General features: G+C 39.7%; 1 protein-coding gene and 1 long non-coding RNA gene across 25 annotated transcripts in view; one reads left to right on the forward strand and one right to left on the reverse strand.

The window, feature by feature from the left end:
• The window catches only part of TMPO (thymopoietin), a 65,212-nt gene extending 54,425 nt beyond the window's left edge, over positions 1–10,787 (forward strand). For 2 of the 23 annotated variants that reach the window (XM_065561188.1, XM_065561084.1), the window contains exons 5-11: positions 3,501–3,620; positions 3,734–3,829; positions 4,396–4,509; positions 5,363–5,467; positions 5,557–5,670; positions 5,792–5,886; positions 8,664–10,787. In XM_065561188.1, coding sequence (XP_065417260.1) covers positions 3,501–3,620; positions 3,734–3,829; positions 4,396–4,509; positions 5,363–5,467; positions 5,557–5,670; positions 5,792–5,886; positions 8,664–8,958 — 939 coding nt within the window. In that variant the 3' untranslated portion in view covers positions 8,959–10,787. The remainder of the gene's footprint in view (positions 1–3,500; positions 3,621–3,733; positions 3,830–4,395; positions 4,510–5,362; positions 5,468–5,556; positions 5,671–5,791; positions 5,887–8,663) is intronic. The other 21 variants (XM_065561092.1, XM_005305218.5, XM_065561099.1 and 18 more) reach the window with 21 other exon arrangements.
• Positions 10,788–14,211: 3,424 nt separating this feature from the next.
• LOC101939392 (uncharacterized) lies at positions 14,212–22,605 on the reverse strand. 2 transcript variants are annotated; one of them, XR_010591420.1, is made up of 5 exons: positions 21,800–22,605; positions 20,430–20,491; positions 16,040–16,113; positions 14,981–15,080; positions 14,212–14,339 (listed from the first exon to the last, which is right to left on the reverse strand). It is a non-coding gene; the product is annotated as an uncharacterized LOC101939392 (long non-coding RNA). The 2 variants fall into 2 exon arrangements; XR_010591422.1 differs by having other exon boundaries at positions 14,213–14,339; positions 14,970–15,080.
• Between the last annotated feature and the right edge of the window lie 5 nt (positions 22,606–22,610).

Genomic DNA, 22,610 nt, shown 5'->3' on the forward strand with positions numbered 1-22,610 from the left:
ACAACCCAAGTTCTAGCTAATCCTGGAGCTATTTTTTAATATTTTGCCTACTCAGTAACACTTAACTTTAGCAAAATATAGCTGCTAATCTTAGCTTTTGCTTTTTTCTATGATATTGTAGGCAACACTGCTGTAGTTAAGGTTGCATAACACTTTCCATTATAAAACCATTTTCAGTGACTTATAAATTTGCCAAATTTATTGAAATTTCCTTGTTGAATGTCTCCAAGAAACATTTTTGGAACCTTCAGCAAAACCAGCTCTGTAAAGTTCTCTCAGAACAAAGTTAGGGAAAATAATTGTTTGCTTAATTAAAATATCCTGGTATCTGTTTGAGAGGCTTTAGTGCCTCTGTGCTTTAGAGTGAGGACTTAACCTCCCCACCAATTTTATCCTAAGAGAAGAACATATTATGTGGGGGAAAAACAGTCTTCAGTTGTGGGGTCAAATACTATCAATGCATACACATATGGGCACTTACTAACTTTTGAGTGCCTCACTTTGAAATGCTAATACACTAGCTTGCTTAATGAAGGCTTTTTGTGTTTGGGTTTTAGGGTGTGTAGATTCATTTCTTAAAAAATGAGTTGATCATGTGGACTTCAGGAGTTTGATTTATCAAATACCTGTAGCTAATCAACCCTTGTGAAGTTAGCATATCAATGTGAATATCCTTTTGTCCAGATTAGTGTATTTTCATCAGATGATCCAGTTTTGGCTGGTGGTAGTGTAGTGCCCTGACTAACATTTCTTTTTGCTGAAGAAAGGTAGTGGAATCCTTGTGGAGTAACTATTTGAGTAACTGGCTTTTGCAGAACTTTGCAATCATCTGTACTATGTTGATGAGAGTGGGCTGGCAGTATGAGGGGACAGAACAGAAAAATTTCTTTTAAAATGGTGTTTCAGCCACTGATACTAGTGCACGCTGCTCTGAATCTTTCCTTTCTCTGGAATTTGTCACCAATGGCTGTTTCAGAAATGGTGAACTCTTACTAATTTTGTCTGTTTTGAAACAGACATCCAAGTACCACTTAATTTTGTCTGGGCTGGGGCATATATAGACATATGCTAATGTAACTTATTGTCACACTGTTCCAGTTCACTTTGATGGGAATCAAAATCAAGGAGTCATACTGAAACACTTCTGCTCTTTCCAGTTGAAGCAAAAATTCAAAATTGTTGACTGCACAATATTATTTTAAAGGATATTTAAACACTTAATCAGCCAAGAATCCTTTTTAAATGAATACTTCAAGTTAGATTCCTAAACAAGTTGCCTGATTTTCCTCCCTCCCCCCCACCCCCCCAAAAATATTGATGCTCTTCCAGCAGATCCCACTGATTTCAATGTGTCCGAGATGTTGGCGTGTCCAAATCTCTTGAAAAATCAGGCCTCTATCCTGGAGTGTGCATGTATTTTTCAAGAGAGAGCACACCAACATCTGTCTTGTTGAAATCAGTAGCATCCTGTTTTAGAACCATAATGGGAAACAAAGTTAAGACAGAGTGTTGTGAAGTCATTGCTTTAATGTCCATTTTATTAAAATGTGCCCCTTGAATGGACCCACTTGGCAAAATAAACATGCCTGTACTCTGAACAAACCCCTTCTCTCCCAGGACCCTAAGAGATCAAATAGACCTTGCAGTGTCACCTGAAGTCTTTTATCTTAGCAGTTTGTCAAACCAACAGGAGAAATATATGTGAAAGAACACCCTCAGAAAACAACCTGCTTTCACAACCTCCTAGATTAAGCAAATCGATGTTAATTTGACTTTCTCGCCTGATCTCTTGAGCTTTCTAGGACCTCAAACTAAGTATTTCAAATGTATATAGTCTGCCAAAATAGTACTCCACTGAGTCTGAAATCTGCACCTATATGACCCAGTGCTAATTCAGCTGGTATCTTATCCAATTCACCGGGTTGACTCAAAGAGAATAGTAAAACTCTTCATACAACTCTTTCAAAATGATGAATAATTACTGGTTTAAACCATAATAACCCTCTCTTTAGCTAGGCTGACCTGGGCCCATTAATATTCTTTAAAACCTAGTAAATGGAAATGCTAAATGCCTTTCAGTAGAAGCTGAAAGTACTGTGAGTGGTTAAAGCTGCAAACAATATAATCTAAAACCTGTAACAGGCAAAGATTTATGAATGACCTTCAGTAAAGTACAGTAAACTTTCAAAATTATCCTTCCTTTTTAGGAAAGGAAATAATCCAAAATTTCTGGGGGGAGAGGAGATGAGGTTAGATTTGGAAGGAAAGAATTGTTTAATTTGAGAAGAGTTTTTTCTTACAATTTAAAGAAATGTTGCCAACAGTTTAGGCTCAGATTTAGCCTACTCCATGAAATTTAGGATCTAGTGGGAAGTGATGTTTTTCTCAAAATCCAATTTAAAAGTTCACCACTTAGTAATTGAAAAGTTTAGGAGACTATAACTTGTCTTACCTACATAAAAGCTTGTACTCCTTCTACTGGATTTGTAGCAACCATAAACAAGCAATCTTTTTTTTTGTTTGTTTTTAAATACAGTGGTAACTCTCTAGTTTTTTAACTGTTTAATATTGGCTATCTTATGGATTTGGGATTTTTAATTGTGTTTCAAGTTGCTAGTGTAAAACTGCAGCTTTTTATGCTGCTTCTGTAGATTTGGGGTCTTTCCTCACTCTGAGACTTAACCTGAAAAAGATGGCCCCAGTTACTTAAACCCACAATACTATTATTACTGTGGTGAATGACCTCATTCCTCCACTGGATATAAAGCCATTGGAAAACTCCTACGTTAAATCTTATTCTAATACTAGTATGACACTTGTTTTTAGTATCTAATGGACTGGTTTAGGTTTGACCAATTATGTCTCAAGTCTTGGCCATAAGGAATGGGCAAAGCTTAATTTATGGATATAAAACTTGTTACAATTATGGGGGAGACTTTCAAAGGCACAAATGGTATTTAGGCAAACAATTGCTGATGAATTTCAAACTGCTGTATGTATCTTTGGAAACCTCCCTATCTTGTGTTCAGAGGAGATAAAACTGCATCTGAGCAAAGGGTTTTGGTAACACCTGTTTCCACAGATGCACAAGAGGTTTGTTTTTTATCTATGCAGAGATATCTGAGTTAAATGTAAAATGGCATATCGGCTCATCAGTGGTTATCCAGGTTCAAGCCAGAGATGAGGTTTTAGCCAGTGACGATGTAAACCATTTATACTCTACACTTACTGGAGATGGTAGCTGTCACTTTGTTCTGATAATCATAATACATTGTCTGTTCAACTCCATATAAATAGGAATCCTCTTAAGGATAGTGTTGCGTATAATCACTTGATATCCAATATTAATGCAGGTATTCTACAAAGCAAGATATTTGGAAAGCAAGTGTGCTACACACCTACATCTGGAATATGCATGCTTCTATGGCTTTTAGTTATGGACACTTCAGTGTTGGGACATGACTTTTATATGCTTGCTAATGTATTTGATGCTTGAATAGAACTATTCTCAAGATGGAGTTACTGAGGCTATCTGGACAAGTGGATCTTCAAAAAGTGGACCTCTTCAGGCAGTTTCTAGGGAGTCTACAAGAGTATCAAGAAGAACACCAAGGAAAAGGGTGATGAGAGGCTTATTGCAATCTAGACTCATTTTACTTTTTCCTGAGATTGTCAGGGCCCTAGAGACTATTTTTTACACTCACTGTTTTTGTTTTGTTTTTTAAACAAACAGGTGGAAACTACAGCACAGTTGCCTGTAGATGATGCAGTAATGTCAGAGGGTACTCCCATAGCTGAAACTATAGTGGCTTCAAGCAACGAGACCCTAGTAAATATATCTAATAAATTATACAAGTGGTATCTTTCTGTAATGTACCTTTTAACTTACACTAGAAAGCGTTTTTACTTTAAACAAATCTAACTCTACTTGATAGCCCCCAATACTTAATGTATTTTTACTTTCTGTCAGATATGCTTCCCTCTCCATTTTATCAGTCTTATATGAGCATATGTTCTTGCACCAACCCCTGAAGCCTCCTGCTGCTGGCGTGGTCTGAGCCAGTATGATAGTTCCTATCTTCTTAAAAGTGGAAGATTGGAGAACTTCGGTACCACTGCCTTCATGGAGGGTCCATTTTATTTAATATGTGCAACAAACCTGCCTTGAGGGTTTGTGAGCTTCTGTCACTAAACAGCTTTAAGAAAAAAATATTGAAACTATGTCGCTAATGTATTTAGAATGTTTTTTCCAATGTAGCTTCTCTTAAATCATCTATTTACCTTTTTTCCCCCGAGTGGTAACTTTTAGTATCCAAATGTTTAACAAAGATTTTGTCTTATTTTTGTTTTTCTTTTGTATTTTGGTTAATTGAGTCTGAACAATTTGAATCTCAGCAGGTTGTCAATAGGGTGCCTGGAAATTTCAAGCATGCAGCTCCTACACTGTCAATCAGTGAATTCTCAGACTTGCCCAGAAGAACACCAAAGAAACCATTGATGACAGCTGAAGTAAATGAATTAAAATTTAGATTATCATTATTTCTGGACAGAGTTCTTGTATTTATTCATTCCTGCAGAAGTGGGAATGAGGGTGTAGTTCTCTAACAAGTGGCATGAGGATATTCAGATCAAACTAGCATTATATCATGGCTTGACTGATTGAATGTAAGGTTTAAAAGTTTGGCCAATAAAATACCTGCTTAGTTTTGAGCCATTCTGCATTTCTGGGATCATGTTTGCAGTTTTTGTGCTGCTTCTGTCATCAATGTAGCATGTTGGGGTTTTTATACAATTCCTTGTCAAGTTAGTTGAATAGCGAGCGAGTACATGGCTCTCGAATTTTGAAAAATTGATCAAGTCTGTGGCTTAATTTAGAGCATCAAATAGCAGGATTATTTTAAACCAAAAGCCTCCAATGTAACATTACTGGAGTAGATCTGCCTCTTCTTTTAATAGCTAAAATGCCCCTGCTTCTAGAGTGTTTGTTTGACTATATTATCTCTGGAAACCCTTTTTTTATGCTAAAAATTTTAGACCTGATATAGTATGCTATTCTGCAGCATTTCTATTTTCCTAATAGAAATCAATAGGATTTATCACTTTTGCATTGCTCATTTTGAGTACAACTCATTCTTAAAAATAGATAAGAAATCTTTAATTAAAAACTAGTGGCTCTGCTTTAAGATGTGTCCACGTCTTCATGTAGTATGTGAAATGGGCTACCTCATTTGCTTACAGAGATGATCTGACATCATGTTGGTAACTGAGCACTGAGCTGATACCCATTAAATTTATTAAAAACAAGTGCTTTACTGTCTCAAACCCAATAAGCCTTTGCAGTCAGTGTTTTGCTATATTGCAGCACTTTCGCTTACCAGAGCAAGAGGAAACAGGTCGTCCTCATAAACATACTGTTAACATTGGTCACACACAATCCAGTGATCTGCTCAACACAGCCATGATAGAGGTGATTAGTCCCTTTTGATCATCTGTATTGTTGTCTGATTGGTGTATAAGTACTGCATAAGTAACAACAAAGTATTCTTCATGTTGAAGGAAACTGAGGACAACGCTGAATACATCTGGACACCAAAAATCACTAGACAGCTGCCAGTAACAAAGCTTAAACCAACAATTAAAATCCAGGAAAGACTTCTTAAAATTCACTGGGTGAACCAAATTCTCTCTTTCAAATCACCTAGGGTTATGGTCACTCCTAAATATCTATACTAGAGGGGAAAAAAGCTATTGAGTTTGGTAAGGTTTATAATTCTTCTATTTGTTCCCGTAGGTGGTGGAGAAAACACTAGCAGAAGAACGAAGAGTAGAAAGAGATATTCTTAAGGAAATGTTCCCATATGAAGTATCAACACCTACAGGAATTAGGTACAATTAAAGTATCTTATGTTTCTATCAATCATGATAGAAAAAGACTTTTCCCTGTGTTTAATTAGGTTGTATTGCTAAGAAATCTCTAAGAATTAATCCATATTCTGTGGTTCAACCTCAGAGCACACCATAGAGCTAGATGGCATGCCTTTCTGCATATAACTGTTAAAATTAACTTATCCCATTAGATCTAAAACTGAATTTACCTGGGCTCTAGTATCACAAACATTATTGAAATGTGGTGTGATTTAGGCTTCAGATACTACAAGTAAATAAGCCTTTTATAAACAGAATTACTTCAGATAAGGAATCTTCTTTTTAAAATGACACAGATTGATTAAACCAGTTTAATTTCTTCTGAAATGAAGTCCAGTATTCCACCATGGAATTTTAAAGAATAAAAATGGTAAAACTTTTGAGGCTAAAAATATCCTGTTAGCTTGTGTTCCAGGCAGAAAGATATGTACATTTTTTAAAAGTACTGCTTCAGCAGAGCACTGAATTCTGTAGCCATAATCCGCTTAATGGTCCATATAGAGACCAGACACTGGACTGACACTGGTCAGTACCAGCTGCTTCAAAGGAAAGCGCCAAAAAAAAGTATAGAAAATTATGGAATAACTTGTCCATAACTTTCCTTTGTTTTCTAATCTTGGTCAATTAGTGATTTGCCTTATGCACTGAAGCATGAAGGTATAGGCATCCTGTCTAATGTAACTAGATGTTCTTATCTGTATAGAACTTCCAGTCCTAAATCCTATTCTAAATTTTTTTTTTTAGCTTTTGGCCACAATATCTTGAGACAGAATTCCCTAAGTCAGTAGGTGTGGTGGGTTTTTTTGTTTTTTGTTTTTGTTTGTTTGTTTGTTTTTTTAATTTAAAAGAGATTTTACTCTAAAAGCATGTTGCCTTTTGAATTCCATTAAATCTCCTTTCCTTCTTGTATAATGTAGGAAGGTAAAAAGAAATGTCTGACTTGACTTCTCCATACCATTCATTATTTTGCATTCTTGTATCATATTTATCTTATAAACTAAGTAACCCCAGTCTCTTTCGAGGTTCAACATACCAAAGACTTTGTTTGCTTCCTGATTCCCATCACTTATTTATATACTCTTTCTCTCATTCTTCAGCATCCAAACGCTTTGTTTTTGATCTCCGCTTGTTCAACAGTAACACCTAAAGGCCAGAGCCCTATTGTGGTAGTAATCTTACAAACACATAACAAAGGTGGTCTGTGCCCAGGAGCTCTTATAAATAGACAACACTGGCAACTGCACAAACTGGAAGTGTAAGATGATAATGAGATCATAGTAACAGACTTTCATTGAGCTACCTGCATTGGTGCCCATGTCTTTTCCTTAAAGAATGGTTGTACAGGAAAAGCTTTGTTATCTGGCATATTGGGGGAATGGGGGGGTCCCGGTTAGTCAAAAATCCCAGTTAACTAAGTTATATTTATCAGTGGCAGGAGGGAGCTTAGGTGTGGGAGGGGGCTCAAGGATGGGGAAGGAAGTTTGGGGGAGGGAGGGGACATGGGAGAGGGTTCGGGGTGCCAAATCTGGCGGTGCTCATCTCAGACGGCTGCCTGCAAGCGGCAACATGTCCTTGCAGCTCCTAGGTGGAGGCGTGGCCAGGCAGCTCTGCGCACTGCCTCTGCCCACAGAAGCTGTCCCCGCAGTTCTCGTTGGCTGCAGTTCCTGGCCAATGGGAGCTGTGGAGCGGGACAGGGGCAGCACACGAAGCCCCTGTGGCCGTTCCTCCACCTAGGAGCAGCAGGGACATGTTGCTGCTTGCGAGGAGCCAGGTAGGGAGCCTGCCGGCCCCGCACCAACTGGACTTTTAATGGAAATATCAGACATGCCAGTTTCTAGAACTTTATGGTTGGTGAAGTGCCTGATAACACAACTTTTACTGCACTTCATTGAAATGAAGTGTTGAGTATTCACTGCTGGTTTCCAGAACGCATTGATATTGTTATTGGAATTTAAAATGTCCCAACAGAGACAATTTGACGCACATACGTTCTAATAGTTAGGAAATGATATCCGTGAATGTCTGCACCCATGTCCCTAAAATCAGGGACTTCCTCTTTATCAGTATGAAATCGTCTGCTTGCTGTGGTACCATTGTAGGGCAAGGAGAGTAGTCCTGCCCAACGCAGCTTTTCTTGTTTTTTGGACTGCTGGTTTGACTAACTCCACCTCTTTACTCTTCCTTCCCCAAGGGACGAGAGTGATGAGAGCTAAGATCTCTACCAAAGTTCTTTGTTCCTTAAGTAGAGGGGACACTAATCACGAACAAATCTTTTTGCCAACCCCTGGAGCCTCATCCAGTCCACCTTGGCAAGCATTCTGTGTAATTAAAATCAATATATTTGAAAATGTAGAAAACTTCCAAAAATATTTAAATAAATAATATTCTATTGTTTAACTGTGCTATTAAAATAGCGATTAATTGCAATTAATTTTTTTCATTGTTTGACAACCCTGCTTGATACCTAAGTCTGGCTATTTGTGTATCCTATCAATCTTTCTGCATATAGGGTTGAAAGACACTCTTCACCAGTGATGGGAAAGAGAAAGTAAAATGTGAACTGTATGCCTGAAAGCTTACCCATGGGCAGTAGAGAAATCTTGTCCTTAATATCTTAAAACAGAGTATCTGATGTGCATTCTGATCCTTAACAGATCCTTAATCCGTTTAAACTAAAACTTGTATGTACTTTAGATTGCCACTTAATCATGTGACTAATTATTCTTTTTAATTAACAGTGCTAGCTGCCGCAGACCAATCAAAGGAGCTGCTGGCCGACCTATAGAGCTCAGTGACTTCAGAATGGAGGAAAGCTTTTCATCTAAATATGTTTCAAAATATGTTCCTTTAGCAGATGACAAACCAGAGAAACCAGTAACAAAAAAACGCTCCATTCCCATGTGGATAAAGATTCTGCTGTTTGTTGTTGTGTCAGTCTTCTTGTTTGTGGTTTATCAATCTATGGAAACCAACCAAGGAAATCCTTTTTCTAAATATCTTGGTGTCCCTGAGGCAAAGATCCAAGCTGATTGATCATCTCCTATGGCACACTCAACTTGATCTGTATTTTTTAATTGTAGAAAAAAAGAACTCTTCTTCCCTACTGTTGTCGCAAGGACTGCTTACAACTGTGATTGCAACTTTACAAATTGAATAATGAAGCATAAATAAACAAGACAGTATAAATGGACATCAGTAACTTTTTCTGGACTAGTAGGAGATAACTTTGTGCCATACGAGTAACATTTTTTAGATCTCTGGGACTTTTTGTAGTCTTTATTTTTTTAATGTGGACATCTTTAAATTCATTTTTGAGAAACTATATTGTTTTTGCAAACTTGGAAGCTGAGAAGGGCAAAAATGTAGTAAAATGTGAAGCTGTGTTTAAATGCTTTGACTACGTACAGAAAAGAGGTTGTACTTTTTTTCTCTACTACACAATGTGGGGGTAAGGAGGGAGGAGATATTAACCTGACAAAGGGAAATGCATCCTTGGATGCATTTTATTGTAACTGTTCAGCTGAATTTGATATATTGTAGCTTGTAGGGAAAGTCTGGCAATAAACTCCTCTGTAATACTGTAACTTTTTAGTAAATGTAACTGTAACCCTGCTGTATTCATTTCTGTAAGGTCTAAGTAACTTTAGTAACTCCACTTAAGAATAACATCATTTTTTAATTGTAGCTCTTAATTTTAGTGCTTAATACTGTTGTAGGAACCTAATAATTACAGATCTAGTTGGCAACAGATCTGTCTTTATAGAGGAACTTATTTATTAGTAATCTGTGTGAAAATAAAATTTGCATCAAATATAATTTGCTACCAAAATATTCTTTGAATCTGTTTTTTGTTTGTTGAAGGACTCAAAGTCTAAAGCACTGTGCTACATCTTAAATCTTTCACCAGCATGATTCAGACTGCAGATAAAATTACTGCAGGGCTAGGTTCTGAAAACAAAATTTGTCCAGTCTTTCCCACAGCTTAAGATGATACTCCTTGCAGATGTTCACGTAAAAATGCGTTGCTTCTATAATCATCTTGGATACTCCCTATATCATGAAGTTTCATGTTTGATGTGAAGAGGGCATTGTTATGCTTTGACTTTTAATTTAGGTTAAAATTACTCATCTTGGATTCAGTTGATTATTTTCTTTTTTCAATGGAAATATGTCTAAACATTCTCAATTCCATAACTTAGTTACAGGCAACAGATTTTTCCACAACCAGTGAAGTCTGAAATAAAAATAGAATATAAAGTGAATGTATAAAATTGGTGCACTTAAGTCTGCAACATATTGCATATTCTATTCAAAATTACAATTGTAACCTTATAAAAGTGGTACTTTTTTTAAAAAAAAAAAGCTTAGGATATAAATTAATATAGTCGTATCTTTTTTACTGTAACTAGATACAATGTAATATTTAGTTCATAGTTGCTCTTATGGAAACTCTTACTTGCTATGTACTTGAGGCAACTTTTTCTTATATTTGGTAGCAAAGCAATAGTTTTTTGTCTAAAATAAATGCTTTAATTCTTTTAATTTCTGTTTTTAATCAAATAGTAAAACTTGTGTTTCATCCTCTAGAAAATTGTAACAGACAACATTAATTTTTTGGTGTCAAACTGTGGAAAAATAAAGATGTAATGTGTACTTCAGTGCTTATTTTCATAAGAACTGAAATGAATTAATTTTAATGTGCTGTCTTGTGGTATTGCTAGAATGTATTCTATATGAAGGGCTTTGCTTTTGCTTCTAATCTAAAATGTGTAGAAATATATAATATTCTAAAGTTCTCTGCCACTGAAGTAAAAAATTTTAAACATTCCCAAAATAAAATTTCACTGTGTAATAATCATTAACAGAGATTCCAGTTCCCTCTTTGTTTTGGGAAAATGTCTTGTTTACAGTAATTCTTAATTGAGCCTATTTTTCTCTACCTATATGTACCAAGATGGGCTTTGCTCCATTTTGCTTTTACTGAACCGAGAGGTTTAACTAACTTCACTTGCTGTGGCATAGAAAACCTATTACGGCTCGGTATAGTTTTACAAAAAGAAATATTGTGTATTGACCTGTCTCCAAACTGTTAATTTGTTGACAATTGAATTGTACTTTCAGTGAATGTTGTTTTGTTTCATTCAGCTGTGCTTGCTTTAGAGATTTATATATACCTTCTAAAGCTACAGCAGAAACAGCATAACTGTACATTTTATTGGATTAATGGCACTCATTTATGGCATTATGAATGAATCCTTTCAAGTATTAAGAATTGTTTGCCTTCTATAAATACTGAAGTATACTCACTTTCACCTACAGAAAGGAGTTGCCCTTTATCTGATAACTTTAGCATGGAACCTTTCTAAAGGTGCTGACCATGTGCACTTTCAAAGGATTGCAGGGAAGTTAAGGTCCCTGAGCACTTACGGGAAAATAAGCCATTAGCTATCAAAGGAGTAACACTTATACTGGTCAACTTCATCTTATTTCTCCAACATTCAGGAGTGGGCTATTGGCTAGATCCATAAAGGGCCTAAAGTGCTGCAATGTTGAGTTGCAATGCCTAACTTGTTGGAGTCTTGCTCTCCAGTAGAATACACAGACCTCCTTGCCCAATGTAGGGAGAGATTTAGGCACCCAAGAATGAGATTCATAAGAGCCAGAACACTGATTGGGAAGTCACCTAAGGTAGCCAATAAGAAAGGGCTTGGACCCCATCCCTGAGGAAGTTAAGCACTTACTACATCTTGGAATGCTTTAGTCATAGTTAAGGCTACTGAAGCATGTAATCTGGCCTGTATAGTACAGGCCACCAACACTGCCCAGTACCCGTACACTAAACCAACGATTTTTTTTTTTTTTTAAAGAAACTTTTAGCCCGTGGTTAGAGTGATGTGGAAGACTTGGGTTCCAATCCCCATGCTCTAATTATTTAATACACTGTGCAACAGGAAAGAGTGAGGCCTGCTCCATTATACCCTCTAGCCCAGTGATTAGGGTACTTTCCTGAGGGGGAAGGGAGGAGACCCAAATTCAAATCCTTTATCCATATCAGACAGTGGGACAATTGAATCTGGTGTCCCACCAGCATGCATGTTCTAACCCAGGGGTTCTCAGACTGGGGGTTGTGAGCTTATTACATGAGGGGGAGGGGGTCACGCCTGTCAGCCTCCACCCCAAACCCTGCTTCACCTCCAGCATTTATAATGGTGTTAAATATATAAAAATGTTTTTAATTTAAAAGGGGGTGGGTCGCACTCAGAGGCTTGCTTTGTGAAAGGGGTCACCAGTACAAAAGTTTGAGAACCCTGTTCTAACCACTGAGGTATAAGGGAGGCACAACCTCTGGCTGTTTTGTATGGGAATGGGCATGCTTGCATACTACCTAGGCAGGGGAAACACTGAATTTGAGGATTCTGCTGGGATGTATGCATGAGATGGGCACCTAAACTGAAGTAGCTGTGTGCATGCTCACTGGCAGAAACTTTAGTGCCATAGAACTCTAGCTGCCTTCAGAGTTAGTAGCTGACAGGGTGTTTTGAGGATCTTGGTGTCACCTAAAGTGGCAGGTGCCTACATTTTTCTTGGTAGATCTGGCCCTCAGACTTCTTAAATTACAAGCTTTTAGGGAAAGTCTTTATCCCAGTAAAATTTTCAGAAGCAACTATGTGATTTAGGCTCCTCAGACCTATTGACTTCCAAGAGGTATTAGGTGCCCAAGTGCCATTTTCAAAAGTGGCTTAGGGTAAAATTTTCCAAAGCAGATAATTTACTAGGCTCCTAAATCTATTGCAAAAATATATATGAAAGGAATTTAATAGGGCATCTTTCTTGGGAGTCCACTTTAAGGTGTGGCATTCATTCATTCATGCATGACAGTGTTGGTCACTAATGACTGGCTAGATCCCACAGCTCCCAGCCTGAAACATTATATTCAGACTTGTATTGAAGCCTAACTACTTTGTGGACTGCTACATTTGATATAGGGTGGCTAATAACTTTAGGGGTGTGGAGATTTGCCTAGTGATCAGTACTCTACTATTGCAAGAGGTCTCCGATCAAATCCCATTCTGGTCCTGAAGCCTTGAAGGTATTTGTCAATTGCAGGGTGGGAGATTAGTTCCTTAGGCTACTTGTTAGTATACTGTATTGTCATACAGGACACCCTCATTTCCTGCCTTGATCTGTTTGATCGAGTGGCTAATGTACCACAAAAATGTTTAGGGTACTAAAATGTAAATTTTGATAAGTAGTTTATACTAGACTGCCTCTTCTATAAAGAAACACTCAATAGAGCAGCAAAACTCTCTGCATAATAGTACATAAGAATGGCCCTACTGGGTCAGACCAAAAGTCCATCTAGCCCAGTATCCTGTGTCCAACAGTGGCCAATGCCAGGTGCCCCAGAGGGAATGAACAGAACAGGTAATCATCAAGTGATCTATCCCCTGTTGCACATTCCCAGCTTCTGGCAAACAGGTACTCAAAGTCAAATAAAACTGGAATGAAAATGTCAAGCATAGAATAAAGTGACTGCCTAAGATAGGAAGTTGCCCACTGGAGGTTCTTTCATTTAGTCTTCAGCGTGTATGACAGGGGAATCATAGGACTGGAAGGGACCTGAAGAGTCCAGTCCCCTGTAGTAATAGCAGGACTAAATATCTATTCCATAATCACAATAATAATTGCTGCTATTAATAATTCCACCACTAAGTCACTCAGGGCTGTGAAAAATTGAATCCCCTGACCACCATAGTTAAGTGGACCTAACCCTCTGTGTAGCCGTGGCTAGGTTGATGGAAGAATTCTTCTATCAGCCTAGCTACTGCCTCTCACAGAGGTGGATTAACTACATCAATAGAAAAATCCTGTCCTTTGATGGTGGAAGCATCTTTATTACAGAGACACAGCTGCAGCACCATAACTCTGCTGCTACAGACGCTGTATTGCAGATGTGCCCTTAGGCAACATGATCCAGGGGTGTACTTAAAGAAAAACAATCTCGTATAGACAGCTCTATATTACACTGACTATAGATGCATTTAGGGGATAAAAACGCTTGAACCATATAATCCTGTATCCTTCTGAATAAAAAGATGACTCAATATAAGTTATACAGTTAAAATAATTTAGGCACCGTTGTCTATATCTTTTTGAATTATTTCCCTCTGAAGTACTCTAGTTTCTTGGCATCCTTGTATAGTAAAACAAAAATAGAAAAAACTAAGTACTATTTTGTCTGGATTGTCTTATATATTTTAGTTTTGCTTACATTTATGTATTTTACCTGTAAGGTTTTATCAGCGCCACAAGAAGCTATTCTCTGTCCATCCTTGGAAAAGCAGGCATGGTAAACTGCATCTGTATGGGGACGGACAACCAAACGGGAGAGGTTCTTCATGGATTTTTTATTTCTAGAACACAGAAATAATAGTCAATGATTTAAGAAAAATACTAATACGTGAGGTTTCTTCTTTCAATCTAATCCACACAAAAAATGCCTGTACATCTATGTTTTGCAGAACACTTTAATATCTTTCACTTTTGTCTTCCAGATTTCAGGGCATAAGAGTAACATATATTGCAACTTTCCACATGCACTGTAAGGGCTCGGATAGCTATACGATCTGATCATCCAAAAGTGGGATAATTTTTGTATGAAGAGTTAACAATCACCTACGTGCTAACTTGTTGCTCACTAGTGCACTTTCCTTCCAAAAGCATATTTAGAACAAGTACAGAATCACAGAAGTGCAGGACTGGAAGGGACCTCAATAGGTCAGTTAGTCCAGTCCCCTGCACTCAAGGCAGGATTAAGTAATAACAAGACCATTCCTGGCAGGTGTCTGTCTAACTTATTCTTAAAAATCTCCAATGACTGATATTCCACACCCTCCCTAAGCAATTTTTTCCAGTGCTTAACTACCCTGACAAGAAGTTTTTCCTAATGTCCAACCTAAGCCTCCCCTGCTGCAATTTAAGCCCATTGCTTCTTGTCCTATCCTCAGAGGTTAAGAACAACAATTCTCCCTCCATGTAACAACCGTTTATGTACTTGAAGACTGTTATGTCCCCTCTCATTCTTCTCTTTTCCGGACGAAACAAACCCAATTTTCTTCAGTCTTCCCTCAGAGGTCATTTCAGGGAGGAAACACCTTGTAAAATTGAGAGCAGATTTTTACAAACAACAAAAACCCTGTAGATAAAAGCCATGTGATTTCTCAAAACATTGCACACTAGGTAGGCCAAAAACCTAGGTATAATCAGAGCAATTTTTAGGGCAGGTCAAAACTGGTGTTTGCCAATTTGTTTCTGGTTTTAATTCTCCATGGGAGGTTGGATAACACCTACATTGCTGAAACTTCAATTCCATAATGTGAGTCCACTATTAGTTAATATTGGTTACCATCCTGATTTAATGACATGACTTAAAACAATCACAAAGAAGCCCTGTTATGCTATTCCTTAATAAGCAAAAGGATTGATCAGTCCAGTAAATGTTACATATTTCTCCTTTCTGCTACAACTTTGTATTTTATCTGTAGGAAGAAAGCTAGGGTTGCTTTTTGCCTATGCAACAGCAAGTCTTCACAGATGCATAAACACAGTAAAGGTATAACTTAGGACTTGTCTAAGTCTAACTGACTTTGAAATGGCCATAAAAGTGGCACAATAGAATACCTATATGCTTCATATAAACATCTAACAAACTATATTTTTCAAATTACTAAGGATGGTCAAACTCATTTGCCTAACTTTAAAACTCTCTAACATTGTTGGTCCAAAAGCTTGACTTAAGGTATAACGGTCTTGACTTTGTATGCAAGCTAGGCAAGACTCCTTTTTTTTCATGGCGGAAAATGCAGAATAAAATTAGGGAGGAAGATGAAGCAAGAAGGGTGCAGCGTAGGAAAAACAAATACAGAGAAACTCATGAGGTGGGAAAACTAGGAGCAGAGGAGAGAACGTCTAAAAAATATTTATACAACAGGTGGGGTGTGGGCTACTTAGGGCAGATAGATTTGAATGCATTGCACAGAGCTCCTTTAACAAGAAAATCACGTTCCTTTGGAAGAAAAAAAAAGTTTTAAAAGGAGGAAGTTTGCAAACTCACGTGTTTGGCAAAGCCCACAATGTAAGATCTACTAAGCTGCAAACTCCGCAAGAATTCCTCTTTCCTACTGACATCTATGATAAAGAATAGTATTAAATTAAACCAATTATATATTGTAAATACTGATGTCCACTTTTTCCTAGTCATAGATCCACCAAACTGCATAGTGCAATACATAATATTCAATGTAAATACATTAAAAGTAATTTGAATGTCCTTTGCAGTTGAAATATTACCTCTACTAATCAGAAGATAAGTTTATGGAAATCTACATGTACAAAATATTAAATGATATTGGCCCTGCTCATTACATATCTGAATGGATAAAAATAAAATTTTGATTTAATATAGCTGCTCTCACTGTGAACCTTACTGCTTTTGATATCACAAGTCAATATGTTTTCATGTCCTCATCACATAAATAACTACCTTTGCTCTGTGTGTAAGAAAGCAAAGAATAGTATGGATTTTTTATAAAGCTCAAATTACAACTTTCTAGAACACTTCATATTTTATCAAATCAGACACTAAATCTGAGTGATCATGGACAAAATTAATCTGTTTAACAGGTAAACTTCCCCTAATAAATTAAGTGGATCTGGTTTGTTTTGTTTTATCTGTAACTTATAGAATCACAGCCCTAATACTCATTATAGTTAGCAGTTACTAAACCATTCCAACGTTTTGTGAGTGAGAACATCAGCATTTCCCTGTTGGATAAAACTATGTTTCCTAGAGTTCCTGGGATACACGTGACTACACCAGGACATGCAAGAACTCATTACAGGATAGAAGAGTTCATTTCAAAGTTTTCTTTACCATGTACTTAGAAACAAAACCGCCTGCTGTATTTTAAACCTCACAATCTGAATTGCATGTCACGCTCTCCCCCTGCCATGAACTGAACTATGCACAGAATGCAGCTGTATTTCAGCTGACCTTGCCTTACTTGGAGCACGCTGGAGCCTGCCCAATCTGCTTCACTCAAGATAGGCTTGACACTACCACGTTTTCTGGCTGGCTGTTCACCTACACGTCATCTTGCTCAGGCAATGCAGTCTGAATTTGCCCTGAAGTTACGGCACTTCTGAGGTAATCAGGCTGCACACTGGTAGGGTTACCATATTTTGAGCCTCCAAAAGGAGGACACTCCACCGGCCACCGGCCACCGGCCCCGCCCCCAGCCCCAACTCCGCCCCTTCCCCAAAGTCCCTGCCCCAACTCCGCCCCCTCCCCTGCTTCCCGCGAACATTTGATTCGCGGGAAGCCTGAAGCAGGTAAGGGGGAGTGTGGGGGAAGGAGGCGCGGCCCAGGCTGGCCCCCCCGGCGTTTCCAGCCTGGGTCGGCTCGGGCCCTGGGATGCCGGCCCCGGGCCCAGCCCCCTGCAGAGCACCCCCGGCCCGCCCAGCACTGCTGGTCCCCGGCCCGGCCCCCGGACCCCCGGCCGAGCACCCCCTGGCCCCGCCGGCCCCCGGCCGAGCACCCCCGGCCCGCCTGGCACTGCCGATCCCCAGCCCGGCCCCCCGGCCGAGCACCCCCCAGCCCTGCCGGCCCGCTCAGCACCCCCCGGCCCGGCCCCTGGACCCCCGGACGAGCACCCCCCGCCCGCTCAGCACCCATCAGCCCCTCGGCCCGCTCAGCACCCCCGGCCCGTCCGATCACCCCCCCGGCCCCCCTGGTCCCCGGCCCAGCCAGCCCCCGGCGCTCGGTGTCCCCGGTCCCCGGCACCCCCGGCGCTCGGCCCCACCGGCGCTCGGTCCCGCTGGTCCCCGGCCCCCCTGGTCCCCGGCACCGCCGGCGCTCGGCCCCGCCGGCCCCCGGCCCAGCACCGCCGGCCGGCATGTCCCGATTTTCCCGGACATGTCCGGCTTTTTGGGATTTCCCCCCGGACGGGGATTTGGAGCCCCAAAAGCCGGACATGTCCGGGAAAATCCGGACGTATGGTAACCCTACACACTGGGAAGTTCCCCGGGAGCCAGTGAGATGAAGGGATCTTGCTGTAGATTGGCAGCAGAGCTGTGCCATTGCTGTTACTACACCCTCAGGACTGCAGCAGCTTGCATGGCTGATGTGTGAACCACTCCATACCAAGGAATGGCTAAAATTTCTACCAGCCGTATCCCACTCATCTCTCTGAATGCTAGGGCTTAAGGCAGCCTCTGCAATGCATCAGTTTGAAGCTGATATGGGGTCTTAGCATCATAGTTCTGTCGAGGGCAGGAGCATCGATTAAAAAGAACACTTTTGTCACCTGTCCTTAATTGTACAGGAATTTTGACCAGTGTGATCAGACCTACTTATAGGAACCATGGGTGCTCAGCATATCTGAATTCAGGCTCCTAACTTTAGGCCCTTGCTTGAGAAGCTTGACATACGTGATTTCACAAAGGCTACAGTGGGGATTTGTGTTAGAACTGGGATTAGTTCCTTGTTCCCAATCCTATTTTTATCCCATTAGACCATGCTGCCTCTCATCCTATAGAAAGGCCCCTGTTTGTGGCCGGAGGTGATATAGCTGCTCAGCAGAAGAGATGCCTCGATTGATAGGGTGTTTGTGGCAGCACTACCACCACCAGCAGTAGTCTGGGTGGCACTGCCTCCTGCAGCTGTGAACTAATCTGAGGTCTTCCCAAAAAACAAGGGACCTATTACTATGTTTTTTCCAGTTCCCAAAGGACAGCCCTGAGTCACTGTGAAGAGACTGTGAATAACCTTCTCAAGGGAAATCAGTGACCCAGGCTTGTATTGTTTAACATTGTCAAGGTTATCATTGCAAGGGCTAGAAACATTCTCTCTCTCCCCACTCCCCCAACATGATAGGTGATATTTTCTCTTTACATTTCAACTTGGGATGGGGGTATGAGATACAGTACTGGAGCTTTAAGGTCTACAAAGTCCATCTCTGAAGACAATCAAATTTTAGTACATATGATTTTAGTTATTTTGGTCAACAACCAAGAAATCCTCTGAGAGGGGTGTCTTCTGAAAATCAACTTGTTTAAGTAGGAGGAAGAAGAAGAGTGAAAGGTAACAGCAGAATATGAATTTTAGCAAAGAACAGCAAATAGAAGAATCTTATTTTAAATCTTGCATTATAGCTGTTCCTGTATCCTCCTTTCCTGTATCTACATTTTGATAGAATGCCTTTGTAATAAACAAAGTTAATGCGGATACAGACAGAAATGTTTCAAATTCACTGACCAGCCTTTCCAAATCCACACTTAAAGCAGTCAAATGGTCAGCTCAAATACCCAAAAACTCAATACCCCCTCCTGATAATGGAAGGAAAAGCTATCTGCTCCTAAAACGTAAGAAATGTATGGGTATGTATAAATAATACAAACACATGCCCCTACCTTCTCCCCACTCCCCAGGAGAAACCTGCAAGGTTTTAACTGAAGTACAAGGCTCATGTTGGAGCATACCTCTGCAAAATAGTATTTCCAGATAATGTAACAGCTAAAAATTTACACCAGTCAAAAGAAATACAGAAAACAACAACACTGTGATTCTAAGGCAATTAACATTTAATTGAATTTAAAATCAAACCAGCTGGAAGTTTTCAGAAGAAAAATTAGCAATTATCTCTCATCCTCCTATGACACTTGTCTGTGTACTACAACTGTTACCATTTCCGGCCACTGTGTTTATAACAGAGTTTGTACTAGGGGTGAGGTGGGATTGGGTGAGTGGTAGGACAAACTGTTAAAATGATGTTGCAGATCCAGGCTATTGCCCAAGTCTTTACAGGATTGTTATGTTGTTTCATAAGTTAAAAAAATGTTTGGTCTGTCCATATCGGCAAAACTAAACTGTGCCATAATATGTTGCTTCCAAAACAATAGAATCTGTAATTCAGAAAAAGAACTGAAAAAACTGATTCACCAACCATCGTGCATAGTTTTGTATCTGACAGACAGAGAGCAAGAAGGGTGTCACCAAATAGTGATGTGTCAGGCTGATGCATTTTGAACACAGAAGGCCATTTTTTTTGTGAGCAGCACAAATTATGTGCGTGTTAAAGTAAATCAATATCAGTAGTTACCATTAACAGTTGCTCTTTGGCTGTCTCTCTTTGCAGTCTCTCATCTTTTTCCTCTTGAATTTCTGTTTCACCCTTCTCTGCCCTATCTTTCTTATGCAATGCTCCACCTGTTATTTTTCACTCTCTCTTAGGGATCTATTTTGCAACCATGGAAGTCACTGATATATCTCCTATTGATTTCAGTGGGGCAGGATCAGATACTCAGTGCCCACCATTTTTAATTTTATTTGTGTATCTTTTATTCCCTTTCCTTCCCCTTTGTTTCTGCCCTCCCTGGAGAATTCCCCTAGCAAAATAAATATAACAATAAACACAGCTGTACTTGTGCTCCTGCTTGGTACTTACAGTACTTGCTATTGTGCACCAGTTTGAAGGTGAGGGTTAGTTGAGGCAGAATAGGATGATACCTATAACAATTAGAATATATATTTACTTTTTTTGTTTATAAAATATATAAAGCATGAGGAGGTCTGCAAATTGGCTAGATCCTACACACACAGAAAGTAAATCCCTAACAGATTTATCAGTAGAGGCAAAAAAATAATAAACATGGGAGGAAATTCTCAGTGTTTCAGTAACTTGCAGTGTAATTAGTTCACAATAGGTGAATGAATATTTCCCCTACTTTATGTAACATCACCTTCTGTTAATAGAACCAGACATTAGATTGTGCTGCAAAGCTGGTGTTCAATGGCAGCTTTAACTATGAATTTTTCAGTCTGTACAATATGTCAAGGAATCTAGCTCGGTCTCATCCATTTTTTCCTGATACTTGCATATCTTTTATTATAGGTTACATAGATTTGGTCCATATAAAGCTGGAAATATATCTCATTTAAAGCCCACGAGCTATTTTTCTGTAATCACAATAACTGTGATTTCTGTTCCAGAGACAATCTAGAATGTTAACTCTAAAGTGATAAAAAACCATTTTTGGCGTGACCTTTTCTTAATCACCTCAGTTGGCCTCTAATATTGAACAGTTCTTTCTTATCCATAGGATATGTTCTGGACATTGGAATAAGGTCTTGTATATATGGGGAAATGTTACCAAGTTACAGAGATATAGTTATACTGGTATAACCTCTCGTGTGAATACTCTTATTCCAACATAAGCGTAGCTTACCAAAAGGAGATCTGATGGGGCAAGGAGATCAGGAGGATAATCTGAAATTGTGCAGCTGCAATGATTACAGCTTCCTGTTTACAATGGGCAGAAATAGTTGCAGAATGCATTGCTTCAGACCTGAAATGAACTAAAGACATTGGAACTGATTCTCCACTACTCGTTCCTGATGTAGTCATTTACATCTGTGAAAAAGTGAATACAAAGTGGATGTAAAATACTACCACTGGTATATGTGATGGAGAATTCTAATTTTACACTGACTTTTCACAGGTGTAAATGACCACACAAGGTGCAAAGCAGTGAAGAATTAGGCTCCTGGTTTTGGCACTGAACCAACTGCTTACAATTAACTCTTGTAAAATGTCTGACAGTTGTATGTGGATACAAGGTGCTGTGGATACAAAATTAAGTTGTTTCAGCTTATGGGTTTGTCTGGGATTTTTTTGCATTGCCCTTTTCCCTTAGTGTAAACAGGGCCAGAGAGTGAAGTAATATAAACTGGACAGAAAGAAATATGAGAGGATAACAGAAACAGACAATAAAAGAAGACAGGGAAGGGGAATGTATAACAGATATTGTAACTGACCCCATTGCAGGTCATTGCTGTGAGTGTAGTAGTACACCTGTCTGTAGCGATCTGATACCGTGATAGATTTACCACAACCTTGGAGATGAATACTGTGGTGCTAGAAGTACTAGGCTCTTCAGGCTCTAGCTTTGGGGGTTCCCAAGAACACTTGCACACATCAAGTAATAGAGAAATTTCTTTGCAACTTATTTCTGGCAGCTGTAGTAAACACCCCAGGCATGATTGCATTGTTACAACACAAAAGCGATGATAAACTCAACATTTCCTAACTCAGGCGCTGTCCAGTCCAGAAGTATACAAGGTAGCAAGGTCCTAGGTTTTCTCCATACTCAGGATGAGGAGTTGCAAAGAGGTGACTGGATGGCCTGGCCAGCCAGGGGCTTCTGTGGGGCAGACACTGGAGCTAACAATCAGGTACATTTACTGAGGTACCTGGCACGGGCCTTGGGGGGGGGGTGTGGGGCATTTTCAACCTGGTTCTAAATCTGGCCCAACTACACGGATGTCACAACTTGCCAAGGCCGCAGAGATGGCCCGTTAGAGCCCACGTCACGATGGAACCCCTTCAAACCCGGGTTAGCGGGACTGATTCAAAACCACCTGGAAAATGTCCCCCGCATAGACACAGAAGTGGACTGTCAAGAGCTCCGCTTCCATTGACGCCAGCAGCGTCACCCCATCAGCCCCCGCACTCAGCAGGCTGGGCTAGTGCCAGGGCCCCCATAGTCCGAGGAAAGAGAATGACTCGCTCTGCCCCTCCCCCCGCTCCCCTTTCACCGGGCGCTTCCGCGGGGTAGTGGTATAAAGG

The sequence above is a fragment of the Chrysemys picta genome, chromosome 1, assembly GCF_011386835.1.
Source record: "Chrysemys picta bellii isolate R12L10 chromosome 1, ASM1138683v2, whole genome shotgun sequence".
NCBI classification, from domain to species: Eukaryota; Metazoa; Chordata; order Testudines; family Emydidae; genus Chrysemys; species Chrysemys picta.